This window comes from Colias philodice, chromosome 13 (assembly GCF_061535455.1).
Source record: "Colias philodice isolate Cphi_HAF_F1 chromosome 13, ilColPhil1 Martin Lab GWU primary, whole genome shotgun sequence".
Taxonomy (NCBI): domain Eukaryota; kingdom Metazoa; phylum Arthropoda; class Insecta; order Lepidoptera; family Pieridae; genus Colias; species Colias philodice.
Genome location: NC_143098.1, coordinates 3,757,084 through 3,782,135, shown reverse-complemented (window position 1 = coordinate 3,782,135; position 25,052 = coordinate 3,757,084). Strand labels below are relative to the sequence as shown.

The 25,052-nt window shown below is 31.8% G+C and overlaps 2 protein-coding genes across 3 annotated transcripts; both read right to left on the bottom strand.

Annotated features, from left to right (window-relative positions):
* Positions 1 to 6,489: 6,489 nt before the first annotated feature.
* On the bottom strand, positions 6,490 to 9,833 carry LOC149483284 (SREBP regulating gene protein). The gene is made up of 4 exons (XM_089702278.1): positions 9,443 to 9,833; positions 8,915 to 9,059; positions 8,062 to 8,213; positions 6,490 to 7,440 (listed from the first exon to the last, which is right to left on the bottom strand). Exons 1-4 carry the CDS (start codon positions 9,614 to 9,616, stop codon positions 7,243 to 7,245), a joined length of 669 nt encoding a protein of 222 aa, XP_089558404.1. The 5' UTR covers positions 9,617 to 9,833; the 3' UTR covers positions 6,490 to 7,242.
* Positions 9,834 to 12,610: 2,777 nt separating this feature from the next.
* Positions 12,611 to 23,829, bottom strand: LOC149483283 (uncharacterized). 2 transcript variants are annotated; one of them, XM_089702277.1, is made up of 5 exons: positions 23,751 to 23,829; positions 16,050 to 16,104; positions 14,564 to 15,798; positions 14,297 to 14,470; positions 12,611 to 13,903 (listed from the first exon to the last, which is right to left on the bottom strand). In XM_089702277.1, exons 2-5 carry the CDS (start codon positions 16,099 to 16,101, stop codon positions 13,850 to 13,852), a joined length of 1,515 nt encoding a protein of 504 aa, XP_089558403.1. In that variant the 5' UTR covers positions 16,102 to 16,104; positions 23,751 to 23,829; the 3' UTR covers positions 12,611 to 13,849. The 2 variants fall into 2 exon arrangements, with proteins under 2 accessions (XP_089558403.1, XP_089558401.1); XM_089702275.1 differs by lacking the exon at positions 23,751 to 23,829 and adding an exon at positions 23,320 to 23,542.
* Positions 23,830 to 25,052: the final 1,223 nt, after the last annotated feature.

The window sequence follows — 25,052 nt, the reverse complement described above, 5'->3', positions numbered from 1 at the left end:
CTTGGACGTCTTTCTTAATTATTATTAGATAATATTAATTATAATTTTTTTGTCTAGAGATAGAACTAAGGTGGCTAATGGCTATATGGGCAACTTTTTACCGCTAGGAAATATTTCATTCCCATGGGAAATACTGTACTTAGCTAGTTTTTGATTCTGATAGGTAAAAATTTTCTGGAAATTTTTACTACAAGATTCCAGTGACTGATCGTACGTCACAATTATTAGGCGAAGATTCAAAGTACTGATATGTAATTATCTAATAATTTTTATAGTATAAACAATTGATAATTAATACAGATAAAAAACGTATTTGAAGATACAAGAATTATGATTTTAAATTTAATAAAAAATATATAGATATTATTATTGAGATAATGTCTAGCTGGCTGCTGGTACTTATATTATATCACAATGATTTTAATCTTCTCTATAGTAATATTTGGTTAGTAACCTCTGTTAATAACTTTCCCTTATTAAAATTTTGCTGATTGATTGGTGTTCAAATTTTTGAATTAGAGATGTGGAAATTATTCTAATCCATCACTTAATTTACATACTTACGTCTTTTTAGAAATTGAATTGTAGTCACTAAATAGAAAGCAAAAAAAGAAAGAAAGCGTTTATTCTGTACTACACTGTTGAATAAGATAGATGAATCTATTATAATATGGTGTAATAAACCGCCTTTAATCATACATAACGGGATTAAAGAATTTGACAATGAAGATAAGATAAATGCTAGTTAAAATACCTAAATGGATTGTTTGGTACAATACAACAAATAATAATATTATAAACTTTGTAACGTCAAGTAAAAGTCGGTGGTGTTATTAAATATGTTATAATATTTTTACATGTTTTCTATAAGTATATGATTAAAGATATTTGTGGTTATATGTATTATGATAACGAAAATATTGTAAATTATATCAAATTACCAGGCTTTTGTTTGCATTAAATTTTGAGAAATTAATATTTTTTCAAGCAGTCACTGCAGCCCTGCAGCCACAATTTATAAATTCTACATGGGTATTTAATATTATATGTATCGAACTTGATTCGATATAAATATATTTTCTATAAGCAATTTAAAATACAGTCCAGTTATAGGTAATTAAAAACGTGTGTACACGCTCCAGAATGGCAATATGAACGTACAGGCGAGAGAGCGAGATATAATCTGTTTTATGCGTAAGAGCGAAAGAGCGCGAATTATAAACGGATGTTGCCGTTTTAAAATACAATAATGTTGGTGTATATATGTAATACAGTACAGCCAGTCTTATATTTTTGATGCTGATTGGTTCCTATAGACAATTCCAAACACTAAATACAATAAACTATTAAAAAACTATAAAAAATCTCGACCTTTTATATTAAGTAGAACAAGAAGTGAAATGAACCAAGGGTTAGAATAAACATAAACTACATAAAATAGTACAAAAATATATTTAGGTAGGTATTTACAATATTAAATAACAAAGGTATTAGCTATAAGTGATCACAGTTGCTGGAGTAAACGAGAGTCATAGCTTGTGATATTAACAGCGTCCATATTTTATAAAATTGTATGGTTTTAATTAATGTGATAATACTGCTAGCGGCTATTTCTTAGTACTGTCCAGAACCTGCGCAGTCGAGAATAATGGGTACATTACATTAATATCCTAGCTTGGGCAAAGGGCGTCGACAGTACTGCCACAGATTAGAGAATAGTTACTTCGTAACAGATACATCACTCCCATACAAAAGCTAAAATACCTACGCTATATTTACCTACAAAATGCGCCGCAACTCGGCTGCAGTAAGAAATGTACTCTACGAACACGCACCGAGAAGCGAGTTTCCCGCGCACGCCGCGTGATTGCGTCATCAAACGAAAACTTTAGGGTTGTACCGAGCGCGTAAATTAAACACAGAGTTGCTGTAACACTTAATTTTTTATTGTTATTATATTTGTTACATTATACAATAAAAAAAAAGAAATCTTATTGATAGTAGTTGTTTCCTTCGGTTTCACCCGCGTGGACCCGCTATAATATGTCTCCTGGATAAAAAGTAGCAAAGTAGTAAAAGAGACAATTCCTTGTTATTCACTCTTGAACTCCGACACCCGTCCACATCGCAATAACCGGGCATCTTGGTAGCGAGCGCGGGAAACGTGACGCGGGTGCGCAGTCTCGCGTGTGCCAACCAACTGCCGCTTGGGTCGGTACCGACCTACTGTGCGGTAGGCACTTATAGCGCGACCTTGAGCGAGTGACGGAGGCCTGGTACTGCGCCATGTATCCCGATTTTTGGCATCATAATAATGAGGTACTATCTGAGTAATAATTGTGTGACAGGCACGACGGTACCCACGCGCTGTATTCCCTTCCACATTTGACTCAACCCTAAAGTTACGTGCCGCTTATGATATACATAATCGAAACCTAGCTAGGTAAGTATATAATTTCTCTTTATAAGCTATTGTTGATGTAAGGCATCCATAAGCTATGTTGCTCGTTTGCTCTCGTTAAGTCATCAATGCGTGAATATTATATGTCTATTATTGAATTATTATTGCTATATAATATACATATAATGTACCTATACCTATAAAACACGCTGTGTAAATAAATTATTGCTACAAGAATTAATTATATTACATAGATTATTATAATTACGTAGGCGTTGTATTAGTCAAAAGCTTAAAAGAAAAATAAATCATACAGCTTATGAACATTCTGTTTGAGGCGAGTATTATTAATTTGTAAAAACATATAAAGTAACTAAATTGTCCAAATGCATACATAATAATTTACTCATTGCATTGAAACTGCAGATTTAAAAACTTCAAGCTCATTAAAGAAGCAAACATATTGTAACTAAAAATAAATATAATTATACGATAAATATGTTCGACTGACGTCTTGGTGAATATTATCGGTCAATTAGGGAAAGCTGGCATGTTCACAGTACTCACACTTATGCAATTTCACTTACAGTATGTTCAAAAATAAATGCGACTCTAGTTTCATTTTAGACTTGAATTGTAAAATGGGTGCGTTGTAGATATATGTATATGCAAATATAATTACTTATGAAAGCTCTCATAATTTACCTGTAAAATTATAATTTAAAAGTAAATCAATTGATGAAGTTAATTATTTATTCTAATAATAATCAATTGGATAAAAGTATTAATAATCATTCAATTATCAAATAATAATTAAATTCCTGACTTTGGTCGAGTAAAGATATCTAAGAAATATTATATTTGTAATAAGTACGTAATACCTACCAATACGCGCTAACAAATACATATGTGTTACATGTTTATTGTATAATTTTCACACTATTGGTTTTAAACTCAAACATTTATACAATTAGACTTCTTCTAGAAGCACTTTTGAATCGTCATAACAGTTTAACAGTTTTAACATTTACCACCAATTCAGAAAGCAGTATCTATAGAGAAGAAGAATAATCTATTTAATCATAATCGTAATCTTCTACTTCACTGTAACTTTCATCGCTCGAAGAACTCGATGTTTCGTTGTCGGAATTTCTTAATGTTATTATAAATGAGTCAGTTTAATTATCTACTTTTGGTTCTAATTGAATATATTTTTCCTCATGTTCTCGCGTCTTTCTCCAAACGTCACTAAACATATCCAGACTAATAGCATTTGCTTCCTTTCTAAATAATTCTTACACAGTTTTCAAATTAAAGTTCACATTTTGTGATGCTACTTTCCCTTTAATTATGCCCCATAGTAACTCTATTGGGTTGAGTTCTGCATGGTATGGTGGAAGGCGCAATACACTATGTCCATGATCTTTGAGGATTGCATCAAGTAGGTAAAAATTGTGTATAGTTTGGCTTATTTTTTTTAATAATGTGATAACTCTGATTATTAATTAGTTATTTGATTTTTGAAAAAAAAAAATGCCGATTTTAGTCAAAATTTATATTTCTCTAACAAGATCCTTATCATCCAAATTTCCACCTTGGTGAGAAAAATTGACATTTCTAATGAAAATGAACAAAAAATTAAATGATTTTATTGAATACTGTAAAATAGTCTATAATTCTTCCATTTACTGTATCACAAAATTCTTCATAGATTTTTAGATATTCGTACTACACCAATTACATCACCCTGTATTTATAAACAATTGCAAAAAATGACACATACATAGGCCGGGAGATACTGACACAAAATTTCGAGTCATTTGTAACAGAATGGCGGTTCTACAGAGGTCTTATTACGCAATGACTAAAAGAAAAATGATGGTCAGAACTCAGAACGCTGGTACCGGCGGACTAGTCGCGTGGGCGTTAGTCGAACTCGTCGGATAAATAGCGAAAGTCAAACGATTTACAAATCTTCGCTTTCCGCGCTTTCCGCTACTTTTCCGCGGTATGGCGACCATTTGGAATCGTCCGAAAAGTATGGCATGGCGATTTTAGTAAATGGCTGCACGACGATGGTTACCTGTGCAAAAGTGAGCCCGGTACAAATGGTTGAATTGTTTTTTTTAAATCAACGCATTCACGTCGGTATGGCGGACTGTAAGTCACATCGTAACTGTATGGCATGACACTACCGCCTACATCTTTTTTAAGGGCTATCGGTAAATTCTAAAATTTTTGTGTTACAAATCGTTGGACTTTCGCTATTTATCCGACGAGTGTGACTAACGCCCACGCGACTAGTCCGCCGGTACCAGCGTTCTGACCATCATTTTTCTTTTTGTCATTGCGTACTAAAACCCCTCTAGACCGCCATCCTGTTACAAATGGCCCGAAATTTTGTGTCAGTATCTCCCGGCCTAACATGTGCAATGTGTAAATGTGTTGACGTTCCAGCTCTTCTTAATCTTCTTATATATAAAAATGAATCGCAAAATGTGTTGGTAAGCGCATAACTCGAGAACGGCTGAACCGATTTCGATAATTCTATTTTTATTATATTCCTTGAAGTACGAGGATGGTTCTTATGTAGAGAAAACGTAAATATTATGTACCACGGGCGAAGCCGGGGCGGACCGCTAGTATACCTATAATATTGCCGTTCCGAATTATACATAACATTTTATTTCTACTAATAAGAAAACGAATTTGGTAACTAAGTATGCTAAGGCCTAAAGTGACGTTTTTAAAGGTACTTATCGATATTATTAATTCTAAGTTCATAATAATATGTAAATAGTTTAAAATATAAATATCTATTTAAAATTACACGTTCTTAATACTTATTTCTAAGGCACTTATTGATCATAATCTCGCACCGCTCTCTTTTGTGAAATGTTAAAATCAGAAGCGCGAGCCCGAATACTATCATCAAAGCATGGACGTATAAAAAAAGACGGACGGTATATCGCTTATACATGGAGTGAAGCTTAATAATGGCGGCGACACATCCATGTGTGTGTGCCATGTTGCTATGGCAACAGCTGTGTTGATGACAATGGCGGCTGTATTTTTTTCTATAAATTTTGCCGTAATAATTTTGTCATTAAAACATAAAAGAAATAACTTGCTTCCCTGTGGAATGAATCCCTTGTGTTTTGTTATTTAAAATTGTACCTACTGTTGCGACTTGCGACACCATTTAACCACGCAAGACGGCATTTTAAATATTTTTTGTGAAACAGTGACGCAGTTAATCAGTCGGTAGTTCACGACGTAATGGCGGCCGACTAGCTTACTATGGTGAGAGTGTGTGCGTGTTCATTGTCTTTACACGATCGCTAGCTTACTACGGTGGCTTCACGTTGTTTGTTCGTAAAACGGCGTCCGTCTTTTTTTATACGTCCATGCATCAAAGTATATTATTATTATATTAGCTTTGGTTAAAATATTCGTATTCTCATGAAGAACATGACTCATGACGTCATAATACATGTAAACAATTAGTTCCTTTTACGCACGGCAGGGGCGCTTTTCAAATTCCCACACAAATGCTTTCGACGATAATAATTTGACGATAGTTTTCGTGTTCGAGTACTTTAGTAACATATGGTGTTCAAATGTCCAACCATTACTTAGAAATCTCTTCATCATGGTCCTTACTATATTTTTTATGTTGTTGTAAGCGCGAGAAACGTCTTTTGTTACGATTTTGCTCGAAACTATTGAGGATATTTTCGTTTTATTGCTTTATTGCAACTTAGCTTCGTGGTTGCGTTCCTGATGTTGGGCAGATGGCGTTTGTTTTGTGTATATTTCTAGTAATTTTATTGTGTATATAAGTAATAAACATAGACATACATAAACCAAGGTTTTTTTAAGTACAGTTATATTCTATTGTATTCATGACAAAGCACTATAAAGAACTAGAAAGCAAAATATTATAATATACAATTGTCTGACTTTCATGAAATAATTATTATATTTATGAAAATGTAATGGAATAGAATTATTTCTTATTAACTCTTATTATTGTGTTCCTACTGTTATTTATATATTATGCTGTATATGTAAGTAAGTATATGAAAAATGTTTAAATTTACATATTTAATAATTTTAACAAAGCCCTTTTATTTTTATTAAAATAAAGAAGACTTGATTAAATTTATGTGCAACTACAGAAAAAATATTCATTTTATAATTAAAAAATTAAATATTGCTTAATTAAAGGTGACGTTTCTTGACCAACAATCATGTACCTTCACCTACTTTTTAAAAATTTCCTTTCTTCTATAAAAATTTCTTTATATATTAGTAAGTAAATAAATAGCAAAATCCAGTTCACGTCTATGTGCAATTAAAGTATCTATTTAAAGACCTATTTAAATCTGTGAACACTTACTCTATTGCAGTCTCTTTTATTTTACAATAACTTCATTGATCAACATATTAGACTAAAAAGTTAAAACATTAATATATTATAATTGCCACCGTAAAATTGTAAATACAATTACAATCTAGCTCGAAAGATTGTAATCTTTCGACAAATTGTGATCAATTACAATTTATTGTATTATTTTACAATCGTGTTTTTCAATCTTACGGCGACATATTATATTATATCGATATACATTTGGCTAATTACAATTTACCAAGTGTTATTTCTACTCTAGCAAGGCACAAATTCTCGTCAAGAAAATGGATTCCTTAAAACAAGATGCTAATAAAAATCATATAAATAACCTTAATTAAAGTGGTCCCTTGCACTTGTAAAGTCACTGGTCACAGATAATACAGTTTTAATATCAGGCATGTTTCCGCAACTTGTGCAGAAGTAAATGCTAGGATGGTGTTTTTGTTTCTGCCGTATCACTGTAACAGTGCTTATGTCCTGGGTTTCTGTAGGAATTCTCGTGGAGTACACTGTGTGAACTTGTCCTGCATTTCGTGAGACACAGTTCATAATCGTCTCCCAGTGAGTGGACCAATACATGCTCCTCGACCGTGAGCTTTGAGAGGACCACTTGCAACATACTTCTCTGAAAATGTACAAGTATTTCAGGTTATCCAATGATATTCAGGATTTTTGTTAGCTATAAATTAAGTAAGCTTGAGTAACAACTCATTGTCTTATTTGACTTTTGGAAAGATGAAATTAAATTCCAGAAAACCACTGCTTGAATTGGTAGAGGAAAATATTGTGTCGAAAGTTTTTATTGAAATGATTAAAATCTTTATAGAAACTGTCCTAGTCTGTCTGTCCAAGTCTCTGTTCTGCGAAAACAGATACATATTTATATAGTTGAGATCAACTGGGTTTCTCTAGTGCTTTGCTTGTACTGATGCCTTTGCACAAGAAGGACATTAGATACCAGAATTTGTTTTCTATATTAAATATTGTTCATTTCAAAATATAAACTACATATATAACATAAATGTTGTTCCATCAAGAGTTAATACTACAAAGTATATTATGACTAGATTTCCATACCAAATTTAATTGTAATTGGATCAGTAGTATATGCATGAAAGAGTAACAAACATCCATCCATTCTCACAAACTTTCACATTTATTTTACAAGTAGAATAACACTTGTTGATATTAGAGAGAAAACACTAAATTTCTACCCTTTACATCATGAATTTGATTAAATTATTACCTTATTAGGATCCAGACAGCAGGAGACACAGTACTCATATACAAGACAGCAGTGGTTTTCATTACATGAAGTGCAACTGTATCTTGTTGTTTCTTCCGCATCCACAATGCAACATCCATTCTTTCCTATGTCATTCCTTTGACAAACATAACCTGAATATTAAAAGAAAATTTTTCTATAAATCAATCTTAGATTAGAATATAGTTATAATGATTTATACTAATAGCTGCACATTGAGCGTGAATAAAATCAACCCAATATTTTATTCAGTTTTGTGTTATTAATTATATAAGTAATAAATTTAAAATATCATATAAATGTTTTCTTATTAGTTTATAGAACAGAGCTTAAATAAAAATCGGTACTGAACTGTGTGTAATTAATATAAAAATTCATTAAAATAATGGTAAATACACATAAAATTTAACGATGAAGTTTTTAATATGTACTTTAAAAATCTATAAGAACAACACACACAAAAACTGCCTGCCTATAGGCCCCCTATGAGGGTGCAGGCCATAATCGACAACACTGGACAAGTGCTGGGTGGCAGATGTCACATACAGTTAAACTTTTGATTCTTCAACATGTTAGTTTCCTCACAATGATTTCCTTCACTGACCACTGGTAAAATTAAAACAAATTATCTATACATTATCATAAAGCTGAAGAGTTTGTTTGTTTGAACATGCTAATCTCAGGAACTATTGGTCCAATTTGAAAAATTCTTTTGTTGTTAGATAGCCCATTTATCGAGGAAGGCTATAGGCTATATATCATTACACTAAGACAAACAGGAGTAGAGCAATGCGGGTGAAAACGCGGAGTACAGCTAGTTCATAATAATATTTACCTCTGTCATCCACAATAAGCGCTCTACCTTGAACAGAGTTTCTGCACTCAATATCTACAGTCTCATTATGCTCTTGTAATGTTCTCCACACAAAGGGTTTCTGTTCTAAGGACACATCCTGATAAATCATGTTTTTATCTGTACCCTGTAAGTGTATTTTTCAATAGAAATGCAGTATTTTTGATTCATAAGTTCATCAATCGTTATAAGCCAGTATGTATATTATGATATAATTAATGTAGTGGAGATGGACTATTATTAAAAAAATACACAGTAAAAAATTCCACATGAGTTCTTTTGTATGCTATCACAGGATTATACCAGTCCTATTAGTTTTTTTAGGTAGTCAACTTAGTAAGGACCTAATTTGTAAGAACTCAGGCAGTTTTAACAAACGGCTACTGCCACTACAGCTACGTAGCTGTCTAGACTTTGGTTAGCCGCAATTTGGATGTCAGCCGTAACATATAATGCAAAAGTGGATTTTATTTGACATGAATTATACGTGATGGTATTATAATAACTAACCTCTCTCAGAAAACTGACGATACAGTAAGTCAACGAAGATGCAAATATAATACCGAGAACCAATGGTCTTCGGATAAAGCGTAAAATGGCAGCATACCACATCTTAATAAAATTTAGTCTTTCTGTATAATTACTATAATCTTTCGAGCACAAAATGTGTAATAAGAATAACATTTTTATTTATTACGTTTCCGCATAATCTTCAATAAAATTTCTTTCATATTGCACTGTTTTTAACATGATGCTAATATTAGTAATATTTTTCAAAATAATATGCAATGAGATATCGCATTTATATCATTGTTTGTTTAATAAATAAACTATAAATTAGTTTAGACTTTAGATATTATTTTATAATAATCAAAAATATTCTGTAATCTGTTTACTTGGCTTGAATAATATTTAAATGACAATGACAGATTGTCAATTGTCATCTTGATTTTTTTTATACAGACTATACAATGCATACGAATATTGTAAATACAGAGCTACAAGGCTACAATACTGTGAATAATTAGCGCTGAGCAGCGCTACCTTTAAATAGCGCTACCGCCGAAAATCTAAATCTAATGTAGTGGTTTGGTGCGTTCCCCATTCCCATTTCAATATTATATCAAATTACTTAGATGAATATTTTATAATTACACAATCATAATTTCAGTGCTCATAGATACACTACAATATCTAAAGTAAATTAAGTTTCCTAAAAATGCTTTTTGTGGTGCTTAAGCGACAATCTCTAATGGTAATCCATAGGGATTACCATTATTCATAAATCATCACTACATAGTATAAAACAAAGTCGCTTTCTCTTTACTCATACCACAAAGTTTCGAAGTCTAATTGAATTAAATAAATGTTTGAGTTTGAGTAAATAACCACTCCCAAAAGATAGCGGTCTAAAAATTTTATAAATAGAAGAGATCAGTAACGTGCACATTCCACAAGCATTCTCTCTTCAAGTATTTACGTAGCCAAAATTGTGCGCATTATCGGCGTAGTTATGTGATTAATAATATATGTGCGTTATCTTTAGAGTTTTGTATATTATTAACTGAACTATTAATATTAATATTTATTAACTGAACTGAATTTTTTTTTTGTTCAATCTCAAGATAATTATCTAAATTATTCGAAAAAATATTTGTCATACAAAATCTATGGTTTGATCAAAGAGTCCCCTCTTTCCAATGTGTATCGATACGAGGTAATCGTAAATGATTACTGCCAGCTGATTTTTTTGTTTTCACTTAGTTAATATTTATATAATTTAACAGACATATTGTCCTACAAATTGCGTAATAAATATTTGAGAACCATCAAATCAAAAAAAATTATCCTTGTTACCTCTGTTAGCTACCGCAATCGAGAGTTCCGCACAGGAAATTATTGGTCGTCTCATCAAAATAAAGCTACTCACGGAAAATTAGCTTGATAGTAATCACTTGCAAAAATGGGCGATGGATCCTGAACTACGACACCTGGGAAGCTACTCATACCACAAAACTCTTTTGTTCACTTCGTTGTTCCTCATGTGCAGCAGTTGAGATGTACAGAGATTGTTTCTAGAACTGACCTCGATAGAAGATGTGAGAAGGAAATGTAAGATATTATATTTCATAGTATAGGTACTTAGATAGAACAAAAAAACAATGTAAATGGTATTTATTGTTTCTTTTTGTTTGTGTTTTAATATTATATTTTATTTGCCTAAACCTATTTTTTGTGTATATAATATTATTTTTTCGAAAATTGTGAACCGATTTTTATTTAGGAAATCCGGAAGTTCTGGAGATACAGAAGGCACCGGAGATAGTCTCAATATTATCAAGACCGGATCAAATAATGGAACCTCAAAGAAATCCAGGAAAATAGAATTAATTAACATGGTCATGAGCCAGAGCACCTGCCCAGGCGCAGTTCAAGGGACTGCAACTAGGGCTAGTTAACTACCTGAACAAGCTGGGTGAAGCCGGTCGCTTATCAGTACATTTTTCTCTGAACAAAGGCCGGAACGCTTTACGGAATTTGCCTTTCGGCGAATTACAGGCAAAAAAAGGGAAGGTAGAGCGCTGTCTCAAAGTACGAGAGGTCCGATGTAGTTCTAAGATTTTTTTTTTGTTTTTGCTCATACCTATGAGCGATATTTCCTTCAAAAACTTCGTGTGTAACTTTTTTCTCCTTCATGCATGTGATCGAAACGCCGTGATCGCTGCTAGACGAGCGTATAATATAATCTCTACATATAACTGATAGCAAAGGTGTTTGTTTATTAAAGCTTGATCCCGGTTTATATCAAAAATATTGTTTACATAAGAAATATTTGTCGCATAGGGACTATAGTTGATTAATTTAATATTTATATAATCACTTAATACAAAGAGACTTATTGTTTAGAGTGCTTTATGTTTATGGTATGCGGTCAGCGATCCTTCACGTGACTAAGCATTATCTTTTTGGATTGTCAAGTAACAACTTAAGTAACAACAATAATTCATATTTCAGAAGTTTAGATTGCCAAAAAAATTATACTTTATTTTAATTATTAATTACTAGCTTTCTGCCTGCGGCTTCACCCGCATAATCAAATGAAACCTCGCATGGTTCCTGTCACCTTGGGATTTTCAGGATGGAACATATCCTTGGTCCTCTCTCAAAGTATCTCTGTTCCAAATTTCATCCAAATTGATTCAATGGTAGTCGTGAAGAAAGGAAAGACAGACCGACAGACCGATCCACTATATGTTTTTAGGCCCGAAAAAGTTTCATTCTTGTTTTATTGGAAATATCTAAGGAGCTTCTCTTTTTAAATGCACAAGACGAACACCCAGAGTTTTATTTCAAACACGCGATTTTTAAAAAATATTTAAAATATTGGAATTTTCGCGGCCGACTGAGCTAAATCTAATATTCTAATATCTATATCTATATTATATTATAAAGGCGAAAGTTTGTAAGGATGTATGGATGTTTGTTACTCTTTCACGTAAAAACTACTGAACCGATTACAATGAAATTTAGCACACATATAGAGGGTAACTTGGATTAACACATAGGATAGGTTTTATCCCGGAAATCCCACGGGAACGGGAACTATGCGGGTTTTCCTTTGAAAACGCGGGCGAAGCCGCGGGCGGATATCTAGTAAATTCGTATAAAAAAAAAATAGATACACTAGATAATTTATTATGTTGCTAATATATTATGTAGTGATTACAGGCGCAAATTATCCCTTTTTGAAAATTTCGATATTGTCGATAGAGGCGAAAGTATTGTAATTTTTACTGATTTTCGTTTTTATTTTTTTATATTATATGCTCTGCTTAGTATAAGCTCTGTTTAGTACCAAAAGAAGCCTTGAACTGAGGTCTACATGTGACAAAAATACCACATTCTAACCACGAAGTTATTACGAGTTATCGATTTTCAAAGAATTCAATGTCAGGGTTGTCCCTAATAAAGAAAAAGTCAAAGCTGTTTTTTAACAATTATATAAATCGTCTATCTATTACCAAGTTTTTGTTTATGGTTTAAGTCGTTAGTTTTAGTCGATATTTTAATATTATTCAACAATTTTTAATAAAATATTAAAAAAAATTGGAATTTTCGCGGCCGACTGAGATAAATAAATTCGTATAAAAAAATAGATAAGTACATATAATATAAAAAAATAAAAACGAAAATCAGTAAAAATTACAATACTTTCGCCTCTATCCACAATATCAAAAATTTCAAAAAGGGATAATTTGCGCCTGTAATCACTACATATATTAGCAACATAATAAATTATCTAGTGTATCTATTTTTTTATACGAATTTATTTAGCTCAGTCGGCCGCGAAAGTTCCAATATTTTAAATATTTTTTTTAAAAATCGTGTTTTTGAAATAAAACTCTGGGTGTTCTACTCGTGCATTTAAAAAGAGAAGCTCCTTAGATATCCATACTAATATTATAAATGCGAAAGTAACTCTGTCTGTCTGTCTGTTACTCAATCACGCCTTAACTACTGAACCAATTTGCATGAAATTTGGTATAGAGATATTTTGATACCCGAGAAAGGACATAGGATAGGTTTTATCCCGGAAATCCTACGGGAACGGGTTTTTCTTTGAAAACGCGGGCGAAGCCGCGGGCGGAAAGCTAGTTTCCAATAAAACAAGAATGAAACTTTTTCGGGCCTAAAAACACATAGTGCGATCGAGTGAGTTACGTATATATTTTATAATAAGTAAATTATGAGTAAGGATTTCATAAAATAAAATAGGAGGTATATTTATTGAAATAATATACTTCAATACAAAATAACACTATATATTTACATATTTACATACTCGTAGGAGTAATTGTTTCATGTTTACTGCTTGTGCTCTTCTTATTTTTCCATTTTCATTTCAATACATCATTGTCAACCCTTTTGGGATTGACAGCAGAAAAACTTGTGAAGTTGCCACTCCGCTTTCTAAAATAATAAGTGTGTTTAATTATAACAAAATAAAACAAAACATATTATCACAAGGTATGTTATTAGATGTACTTTAAGCTGCGATATAAAAATGTTCGTCAATTTTCAAATTGATTATGATCACTTATGATGGCATTGTCATCTGTGGCACCATTTTCTATTAATTCTAGTCCTCTAAAATCGCGCGTGCAATTAAAATGACGTTAATTTAAAAACATATCGTTGGAATTCTTATGAAATAAACTTTCGTAAATTAAATCATATGTTTTCGAAAGTTGTAGCTAAGTAATTTAAAGTCCAACGCCGAAATTAGAAACATTGTTATATCGCTTTTGTTTTTTTAATAATGCTAGAAAATAAACAATTGAATATAATACTTTTCAAAATTACCATGCATTCAATACTGCAGTAGAAAATTTTGTAACAGCCTTTACACATTTTGTGGGTAATCTTCGTGCACACACTACAAGGGCTCAACTTTAAATTTGTATTAAGAGATGTCACATTTTCAATAATTGGTATTGCTTCATCATGGTTTATTTCGGTATGCGGCTCTTTATTGCTCTACAATAAAGAAAATTTAATTAACACCAAACGATCCACAAGTTGTTTTAGACAAGATGATAAATTTGTAAAAAAATGGATAAACATATTTACCAATTCTAATTCATCCGAGAAATTAAACGTTAATGGACTTGTAAAACCACTGTCTCTAGATATTGTAGATCTAGCTGTTTCAGCTTGTTGACTAATATCTGATTCTGTATTTTCGGGTCGATAGGAGTCACAATTGTTATTCTGAAGCGAGTCGCTTTCAAATATATCTCGATTGCCAGAGAAATTTATAAGATTATGTACTATTGGATATCCTATTGACTCACATTTTGTTTCCTGGTTTAATTTTGCTCGAAGCACTGATCCATGTTGTGGTAATTTTGAAGTAAATATTTGCAATAAATGTGAGTTTTCCTCGAGTCTAGGATTATTAACGTCTTTGTTAGCATTGTTGTATAAATTATTAAGATCCCGATTTTCATGAAAGCTTACTTCTTGTGCAGGTAATGTTGATTCAACTTGGTATGTGTTTGGTTCATTCATGTTTATGTTGTTAAATATTATGTGATTTTCATTAGATATAGAAGAACGGTTTTCTGGCATCAATGTTTGGATTGTGTTATAAGAAGGTGGTGATATCATACTTTTTTCCTTACACCATTTCATCATTTGAAATAAAATATGTCTACTTTCGTTAAAACCAATAGGTAAAGAGCAATTTTTTGCGACTGTCGTGATTCTCATTATAAAGTTGTATAAAACTTTCTCATTATGTTCAATTGGTATTAAATACTTTAGGACATATTCATAGGAATGGTTAAACATTATTCTTTTAAAATTCTCATAATATTGCCGGTGCTGATCAGATAGAGGTTTCTTAAAGTAAAACTTGATAATTTGCAAAATATCGTATAAAATTATATCTAACGGATGAAACGCTGCTTCCGGAACATAATTTCTCAAAGATTTATTTACAGACAATGAATTATGTTCCAGATTATGATTATTTATGAATTGATGCATTGATGTCATTTCGTTGTTATTGTTTTTTGTGTGTGCATTATCTGAAACGTTGGGCGTAAAGTTCGGCGTTTGCTTGGAAGGTGGTATTTGATGCATTGTACTTATGCTTCTGGCACGTTTTCTTGACCTGGCTTTTGTATTTTTACTTTTGTTCAAGTTTTTATCGTGGTAATTACAGTTAGTCTCAACGTTATTGATCAATTCGTTTGAATTTCTGTCCTGAGGTTCGAAAGGAGTTGGATGGAAAATGTCGTCTATAATAACGGTTACATTTACGGGCTTATTCAGGTCAAAAGATTCCAGTTTTGAAGCACCTGTAAAAATAAAATTAATTATATTTTCTCACCTCCAACACTAACATACGCGTGATCGAGTAATGTATAAAATAAAATAAGAATTTTATCAATATCACAAAAAAAGGCCGACAAAGCACCTGTAACACTTCTAGTGTTACAAGTGTTTATAACACTAGAAGTGTTATGGGCGGTGGTGACCACTTAACATCAGGTGGCCCACCTGCCCCTTGGCTTGCTCTGACATAAAAAAAAATATAATATCTACTCACAGCATTCATTTTGATAAGGTGACTCTAACGTGCAACTAGCAGCGGAATTCATGGCCTGGAACAAAAATTAGTTATTATAATCGATGATTATTGTTATTACTATGATCTTGCTCAAACGTGAAGCAGTCAGACATAAGCATTATGTTTATGTTAAATAACACGACAAGATAAATATACAACAATAAACAACACGTCTGTAAATTAACTAATACTATTTTTGGTTAATTGGTCGCTTGTAAATGTTAATTGTTCTTTTAAATTTAGTGTCGTTTTATTTTTATCAGCGTATTTATTAAAGAAATAAAATAAAAGAGAAGAAAAAAAATTGAGAGGTGTCAAGGGACACCCGTCGTTACAACTCTAGCTCCCGTTCGCAACACGCGAGGAACTTCGGTCCAAAAAACATGACAATGCGTTACTCTTCACAAACCAAGAACTATTGCATAATGTACATTCAATGGAACTTATGGTTTTGCTAACGCTGATTAGATAAAAATACTTATATAAAAAATCAACTTAAAAAAAATTGATTTGATTTTTTCATAAACTTATAATATCTTCGCGCAGTCAGCTAATACCGATGGCAACGGCATGTGCGATGTCTGTCATGTCAGGTGTGTACAAATACAGTTATTGTAATTCGTAAAGTATGAACATACCGATTTTTATTTCCTTTTCACAATAATTGTTTTGGTATTTGTCATTGGGTTATTTAATTTTAATATGTTACTTTTATTAATTAGATAATTATTTAATTATAAATAATTTAATTGATATATAGTATACACGTAACGATGTTTGTTTACTTTCAAAATTATCTGAAATTCGTGCGATACTGGTAAGCACACGCGAGCAAAGACGCTGTAGGTTATGTTGAAAAATAATAGGTCCATTGTTCCGTTAATGTTCTATTATGCGTAGGGTCATTTATGGTGGTCCAAGGTATGCGAGACATTGGTCCTCCTTCGAAGAATAGGTTACTTCATATTTTATATCACAAAATAAAATTAAGTCCTTCATTACTCTAGTTTGATTAGTGAGATGCATACTAGCATGTGTAATTAAAAATAAATATTTTATTTTAATGATTAAAACTTAAACATGTAGATTCTACATCTTTGTTAAAGTTTTATTGATTAGACATCTATGTTTAAGTTTTAAAAATATTCGTATTTTGCACCTTTTCTTCATGAATATGTAACCGTAAGATTGTATAAACCGTTAGATTATACCTAATCTAACTCGTGAGATAAGGAGATAGTAATTTGTTGTTAAATTGGGATCCGTAACGTTTGCTTGCAATTAACACATAATACATCTTATTATTTTATTTGTTATACTATAATGCGAATACACCTAACAATCACAGTTATAAATATTTTTTTTCTATCTACAGTATAATATTTACACAACATAATTTTCCCTCTCTAGCTCTCGTTCTTTGTTCGTTTTATGTACATCCATATGTACCTCTAAATGCACCGTTACAGAAATCAAATGTTTTTTTTAAATAAAAGTCTCTACCATGTCTCTACTGTCTACATTTATTTTTCTATCGCACACGTAGAATAATATTGACACATAATAGTAAAGAGAAAACACTAGTCGCATTCATGGCATTTTTAAAACACATTTTGCTTTTTATATAAATAGAAATAATGTTAAAAAAAATATATTTCCTGCGTGTCTGTTAGTACTTAGGTATGCACTATGCATGTATGGAAACCGGATCACAATAACGCGCGAAAAACTAGAATTATTTTTTTTAAACGCTTCGGTATTATCTAAATTTATTTCCTTTCGAAGGTCATGGTCTAACTCAACGAAGTTTAATTTTAATTAAGAAAAACTATAATCAATACTTATCAATAATTGTACATCTGTTTATGTCACAGGTTTATGTAAAAAAGGTTATCAATAATTCAATAGTTTCGTAGTACCTTATTCCTTTTTTGGGTGGAAAATGGCGCGAAAGAATGAAGTCTGTGTTTTTTTTAATATATTTCTATTTTTTTTTGTAAAAATTGAATAACCGAAATGATGCCCTTTTGGATTTTTCAAAGTTTTATTTCAATAATTAGTTACTTCTTAATACGTTTATTATGAAAATTGAATAGTAAAGTTATTTCATTTTCAATAATAAAATTATAATTTGTTGGTATGTAATCATTCAAGTGAGGTTAGTATAATTCAGGTTTTCATTAAATTTATATATTAGTATTTATATTGCCTTTTTTTAAGAAAAGATAATATATAGAACGTCCTTACAGGGCATTCACCACCAGGACTGACAAAAAAGTACCTACACAAACCTGTTTTTTGTTTTTATTTCTACAAAACCTAAACATGTAGTCTAGACTGTCAATGGTCGTACCATGCATAATAATTCTAAACACGTAAGATATATTAATGTTTGGTAGGTACATAACAATAAACCACATTCAAATGCAGCAAGGTTCATATTTGATTATTATTCCCGTTTCATTGATAATGGATGACATCATCAGCACAATTCTGGGGTATCGTATGTAAAAATATAGGTACGTAGTAGGTACTAATAATAACTTTCAAATCGCTTTCAACAATATACTCGTCTGAAACTTATAAATAGCAAATAAAATGAACAATATTTCATTGCTTATTCTCATACTTATATTTCGTAAATCTGTCTGTCTGTGTGTTACTCAATCACGCCTTAACTACTGAACCAATTTGCATGAAATTTGGTATAGAGATATTTTGATACCCGAGAAAGGACAAAGGCTACTTTTTACCCTGGGACATAGGATAGGTTTTATCCCGGAAATCCCACGGGAACGTGAACTATGCGGGTTTTAAAATAAAATTATTAAAATATAAACATTAAACAGACCTACACTCTCTGGATTAATCACGTCTTTAAAAGAATGCACGATTAGAATAATAATAATAATTAATTGGTAGGTATATTGAATTTACTCAATATTTTTCCATAGATAAACAAAAACAAAAAACTACACTCCCATCCAGTGAAACTTTCAGACAGGATAACCTAGCTATGTACTCTTTCCTCCGAAGCAGGCTTAGGGCGTAGTTTATTTACTTATTATTTTATTTATCTATACAAATATTATAAAGAGGAAAGGTTTGATTTTTTGTTTGTTTGTTTGTTTGTATGAATTGAATAGGCTCCGAAACTACTTGGCAGATTTGAAAAATTCTTTCACTGTTGGAAAGCTACATCATTTCTGAGTGACATAGGCTAGGTTTTATCCCGGAAATCCCACGCGAACGGGAACTATGCGGGTTTTTTTTTGAAAACGCGGGCGAAGCCGCAGGCGGAATGCTAGTATTTATATAAAACCATTCCTACCATTACAGTTTACCCAATCCGATAGGGAGGTCAAATTTACAATAAAATTTATTCATTAATACAAAAAAAAAAACATTAATTAAGTTTATAATATACAACCGCTACAATTATGTTTGATACTCAACTCAAGTCAAATATTATAATCTTTCTTATATATAAAAATGAATCGCAAAATGTTTTGGTAAGCGCATAACTCGAGAACGGCTGAACCGATTTCAATAATTCTTTTTTTATTATATTCCTTGAAGTACGAGGATGGTTCTTATGTAAAGAAAACGTAAACATGTACCACGGGCGAAGCCGGGGCGGACCGCTAGTGATTAATACATTTATATTATAAAGCTGAATAATACATATTTTTTAATAAAGTCAAAATAAATAGTTATGTAATTTTTATTATATATTTTATATACCAAAATCGTCGCTTTCTCTATGCCGTGATGGTATTGCATGACGCGACCTTGAAATTTTACTCTCAACGCGCCTAAAGAAGTTTCACTCCAAAATAATAATATAACTTTAAGAACTTAGTTAGTTAAGAAATACTAAAAATACACTTAAATTCATGAAATTTTTGTATTGTCATCAATCCTTGATAAGTGTTTTGAATTAAATCTGTTCGTTTAAAGTGGTTCAAAATAGAGTCTAAAGCATTCGGTACATAACCACAACCTGTATGTTAAACAATTAAAGCGCATTAAAAACAATAACAATTAAGTACACTAACATAAACATGGATATATAACCAAAGATAACAGTTGTTTTCATGCGACAAGCAGTATTTGATAATATGTTTGAGCATTTTCCGGTTACCCCAAATTTTAATTAATTTATGAATTATCATAAGACGTTTTAATGTAAGTATAATCTATGATGACGGCTGTCGGTCAACTAATGTGACATCATCACTGATCACAAACGTCATTTTTATGTCATCCTTATGCAGATGGGTTGGTTTATTAGTGGTGCCATATAACAAATAATATGATCAATACTTAGTATTATGTTTAATACAACCTGAGGACAATAAGTAGGTACTAAATGTACTGAATAAAAAAAAAAACAGTTTTGCAAAGTAAGTATGCAAAGTTCGTAATTCACATGAAAAATATAAGGACAATATAAAGTCGTATGGAAGTATAAAATACAATAATATTATTAAATAAATAAATTCGATGCCGCTATCGGGAAATCATTAATAATATATAATATCATAATAATAATTATGTAACCATATATATTTTTTTTTAATTTCTTATTATTATTTCATATTTTAATTATTTGAAAGCTTATTATTTGAAATATTATGTTAATAAGCACTAAGGTGGACGAACCCGCGGGTAGAAGCAAGTAGTTCCTACTTCGCGTTTATTTAGTAGGTAGTAGGTATATCAGGAGATACAGACAATGATATTATAGGTAAATGCAGATAAGTTACCAATACAACATTTGATCTTCAAAAATCGCATACACAATTAGACGTCAAAGTAAGATGGCATATAAGTACACTAACATAAACATAATATATAATAATAATATAATATCTTGAGCGAGAAAGAGACAACTCAAGTAAATTGTAGCTAATTGGCAACATATCAACATGCCGCACAGTGGTTCCAAATTCAAGTTTCATGGACCTAGGATTCAATATCGGTCTATCGCGCTGATTTTTTTTTTCAAGACAGATAATTGAACACCGATCAACTTTTTCTAATGGTAAAAATCCCCTAGGCGTATAGTTATTGAGAAAAAAAATTGTTGAGTTTTTTTTGTATGGAGAAAAATCTTTATTATTTTTTTTCTCGCGTTGCTTTAAATTGCGAATGCTTAGATTCATATATTAAGTAAGTCCGGATGATATAGTATCCAGAAAAAAATAAAATATCTGCATCGACTTGCAGCCCCGCGCAGGAATGATCGATAAAAATTTCAATTTTCCTATGCTCTTTTCTCTTGTATTACCTGCGTTTTGTTGCTCAATACTTGCTTATTCGTACTCCTTACATGACATTAATGAATATTGAGAACATTTCAGCCCACTAAATATAAAATACGTTAAGTTATATTTTTATATCTTAAAAATTTTCAAAAACAGGCAATTATAAAATAAGTCACAGTACAACGTAACCCGTGCCTAGAAACCAATTAGGTAACGACAACAACCTATCTGGAATGCGGTGTTAGTCCCAGTTAGTTCCGAGTATATAAACAACTTCGTTAGTGCCCAATCGTTAACGAGGTCCAAGTATATAAACAACCTCGTTAGCTTTAACGAGGTTGTTTATATACTCGGTCGCATTTAATCCTGCATGCCCTTACTACCTGAGTACTCTTAATTGATATAAATAAGCCGCACATGAAACTGAGCTCTATTTCCGACATTTACGTATACTATACAATGGTACACGATATTTCCGACATTTACGTATACTATACAATGGCTGGCTTGAGTACTAATTTGGATATGTTCCTGATTATGAGGAAATTTGGTGATTTGAAGAATTTCAACCATTTGTTTGAAGTTATCATCTCAAAAATCCCATATGAACTGTCTGAAGAAGATCGCAGTAAACACAAAGATTTTTCTCGTAGAGTTATACACATTATAACGAAAAAATGGTCTGAATCAAGCCGATCTCTGAAGACGTTTCTGACTCGGGAAAACAATAAAAGGTGGTTGGAATCTGACATCCAGTGGCCTACTTGTGATTTGGTGGACTTGAATGTTTTGTTTGGTGATTGTGCGGATGTAGATGAAGAAACTCAGACCAACTTTTCTTCTTCTATAGTTGAATCAGTTCCATCAACGTCCACTACTGAAGCAAGTACATCCACTGAAAAGATATCTAGAGTTCCATTCCAAGATTTGAGCAATAAACAAAAAAAACGACGATCCGACTCTACTATGAGTGAAAAAAATGAAGAGGAACTTTTTTATTGCTTTACTGAAAAGTTAAAAGCTAACGGCAAAGCAGCTTTTGCGAAAATTTTAGAGCATTTGGAAAAATACCCTGATACTATATAAATACCAAGTGTATCTGAATTTTTGTTTATTAAAAAGAAGCAAGACATTCCTGAAGACAAATCCTTGGCTGTTTTAACATCTCTTAATCTTTCCAAGTATATAAACAACCTCGTTAAAGCTAACGAGGTTGTTTATGTACTTGGACATCGTTAACGATTGGGCACTAACGAGGTTGTTTATATACTCGGAACTAACTGGGACTAACACCGCATTCCAGATAGGTTGTTGTCGTTACCTAATTGGTTTCTAGGCACGGGTTACGTTGTACTGTGACTTATTTTATAATTGCCTGTTTTTGAAAATTTTTAAGATATAAAAATATAACTTAACGTATTTTATATTTAGTGGGCTGAAATGTTCTCAATATTCATTAATGTCATGTAAGGAGTACGAATAAGCAAGTATTGAGCAACAAAACGCAGGTAATACAAGAGAAAAGAGCATAGGAAAATTGAAATTTTTATCGATCATTCCTGCGCGGGGCTGCAAGTCGATGCAGATATTTTATTTTTTTCTGGATACTATATCATCCGGACTTACTTAATATATGAATCTAAGCATTCGCAATTTAAAGCAACGCGAGAAAAAAAATAATAAAGATTTTTCTCCATACAAAAAAAACTCAACAATTTTTTTTCTCAAAAACTATACGCCTAGGGGATTTTTACCATTAGAAAAAGTTGATCGGTGTTCAATTATCTGTCTTGAAAAAAAAAATCAGCGCGATAGACCGATATTGGATCCTAGGTCCATGAAACTTGAATTTGGAACCACTGTGTGCCGCACACGGAGCGCTAATAACCTATCTATACCATAACACTTATAATATAATTGTATACCGATCGCGATGCAAATATTTTTTTTTAAATTGATAATTTCGTGAGAATACCTACTTGTAATATAATATAACAATCCAAATCCAGATGATCCTTAAAAAACACACTGCACAAATAATAGTAGTAATAATAACACTGCCTCAAAGACTTCTTAATTATTTTAAGTTTATTGTTATTAAATGCATCAAGGTGACACTAAAACCATAAACAACATTTTACGAATGAGACGCGCGACGACGTCGCCGGTCAGTGAACAAATGAGATATCAAATATTTAAATGTGGCGCGCCGGCGCCGCGCGGTGAGCGGAGGGGGGACGTTTACTGGAAGGGGTAAGGAGTTTATGTGCAAATTTATATATACATATATTATGTACATATTTATGAATAATATATACCAATTTATATATTATATATTAAAAGATACAATGTCTTTAATTAAACGTGAGTAATTATAGGATTAAGGAATTAAAAAATATATTGTTTTTACCGAATTATTTGGAATGACACTGCTGACGTGTCTGCTCGCATTCACTTTATGACTGGATCTGGTCCGATTTTGTTGATGTTATTTTTATATATTGCACAGTCATGTCCTCTATGGTTTGCTAAGGGCAGACACCGTCTGCTTCGAACGTTTTGAAAGTGTGTGTGCCATCAATGAGGTCTTTGCACACTTTTATTGCAAAGCTCATACACAGGCTCATAGTCGTTAATGACATTGTTGATTGCTTTTCTTTGTAATTAAATTGACCTTGAGATCTATTTGTAGAACACTGTTGTTTAGAACACTAATTAATAAACATTATTGTACCAATACTTAAATACTAATAATATACAGGGTTACAGGTTAAGTCGACCTATTCCTGTTAAGAGCGTGTAGTAGGGGTCAAAACAAACTGATTTGATCTTATAATACCATATCCAAAAGTTAGCCGTTGAAGAGTTATTGCAAAGTGCAATTTTATTTTTTTTCTTGAAAATGCCACTTTATCTTCGCATTTAATTTTTTATTTTACTTATTTGATCTGGGTTTTTTAAGTTTTTATGTAAAGGTTGAGTTAAACAATAATTCTCAGCATTAGAAATCCATATCGCTGCAAACAATTCAAAGAAATGGCTTTTAAACTAAAAATAATAACATTAAAGTAATTAAGTTAACTCGTTTTAAACAAAGATATTGAAAGAAATCTCTATGAAAATGTGTCTGCAGATGTTTTTAAAAACATGTGCTTGTTCTTAGCTATGTAAAAAGGTATGATAACCTCAGGTAGCATTCGTAGATTCCCAGAAATCGGGGATAAACTTGGTATGGGGAAATAATTCTTAGAAAAGCTCGTTAACATCGGTCTAGTTATTATCTGCCTATGCGAACAATAAAGGTTTGTGCCGCGTGATTACGATGTCTCACTCACACGCTGCAACTATCTCGCTTCCACCTACTGGAGAGAGCGAGCAAGGTGATGGACGAAGCTGTAGAGAGGTGAAGTTTGTAATGTTGAATGTTTCCTGGTGTTATCTTCAGAAATACTATTCGTTGTACAGGAGAGATACTGTACAAAGAGTACAATTACTCGTTTATCGTTATGAAAGTGTAATTTAAATAGAAAAATATATAATTTTTAACAAACAATGAAACCGCCTTCATGAAGTTTAAATATAAAGTCTAAATGCGTTTTCAGATTATCCGATTCTATATCGTTAATGCTCGCCGATGCGATATGATATCTACACAAGTACAAGCAAAATATTGGCGACAAAATAAAAGGTTTTGGTGTCGTCTGAGCTCGAA

Bases quoted from the DNA above. Each gene is read 5' to 3' on its own strand.
- LOC149483284 (XM_089702278.1), bottom strand. From the start codon at position 9,616: ATGTTATTCTTATTACACATTTTGTGCTCGAAAGATTATAGTAATTAT. The intron at 9,060-9,442 runs GTTAGTTATTAT...ATACACTTACAG, and splicing joins TCGTCAGTTTTCTGAGAGAG to GGTACAGATAAAAACATGAT. The intron at 7,441-8,061 runs GTAATAATTTAA...GTACATTTTCAG, and splicing joins GCTGTCTGGATCCTAATAAG to AGAAGTATGTTGCAAGTGGT.
- LOC149483283 (XM_089702277.1), bottom strand. From the start codon at position 16,101: ATGAATTCCGCTGCTAGTTGCACGTTAGAGTCACCTTATCAAAATGAA. The intron at 14,471-14,563 runs GTAAATATGTTT...TCTTTATTGTAG, and splicing joins TCTCGGATGAATTAGAATTG to AGCAATAAAGAGCCGCATAC. The intron at 13,904-14,296 runs GTAATTTTGAAA...TTATTATTTTAG, and splicing joins ACTGCAGTATTGAATGCATG to AAAGCGGAGTGGCAACTTCA.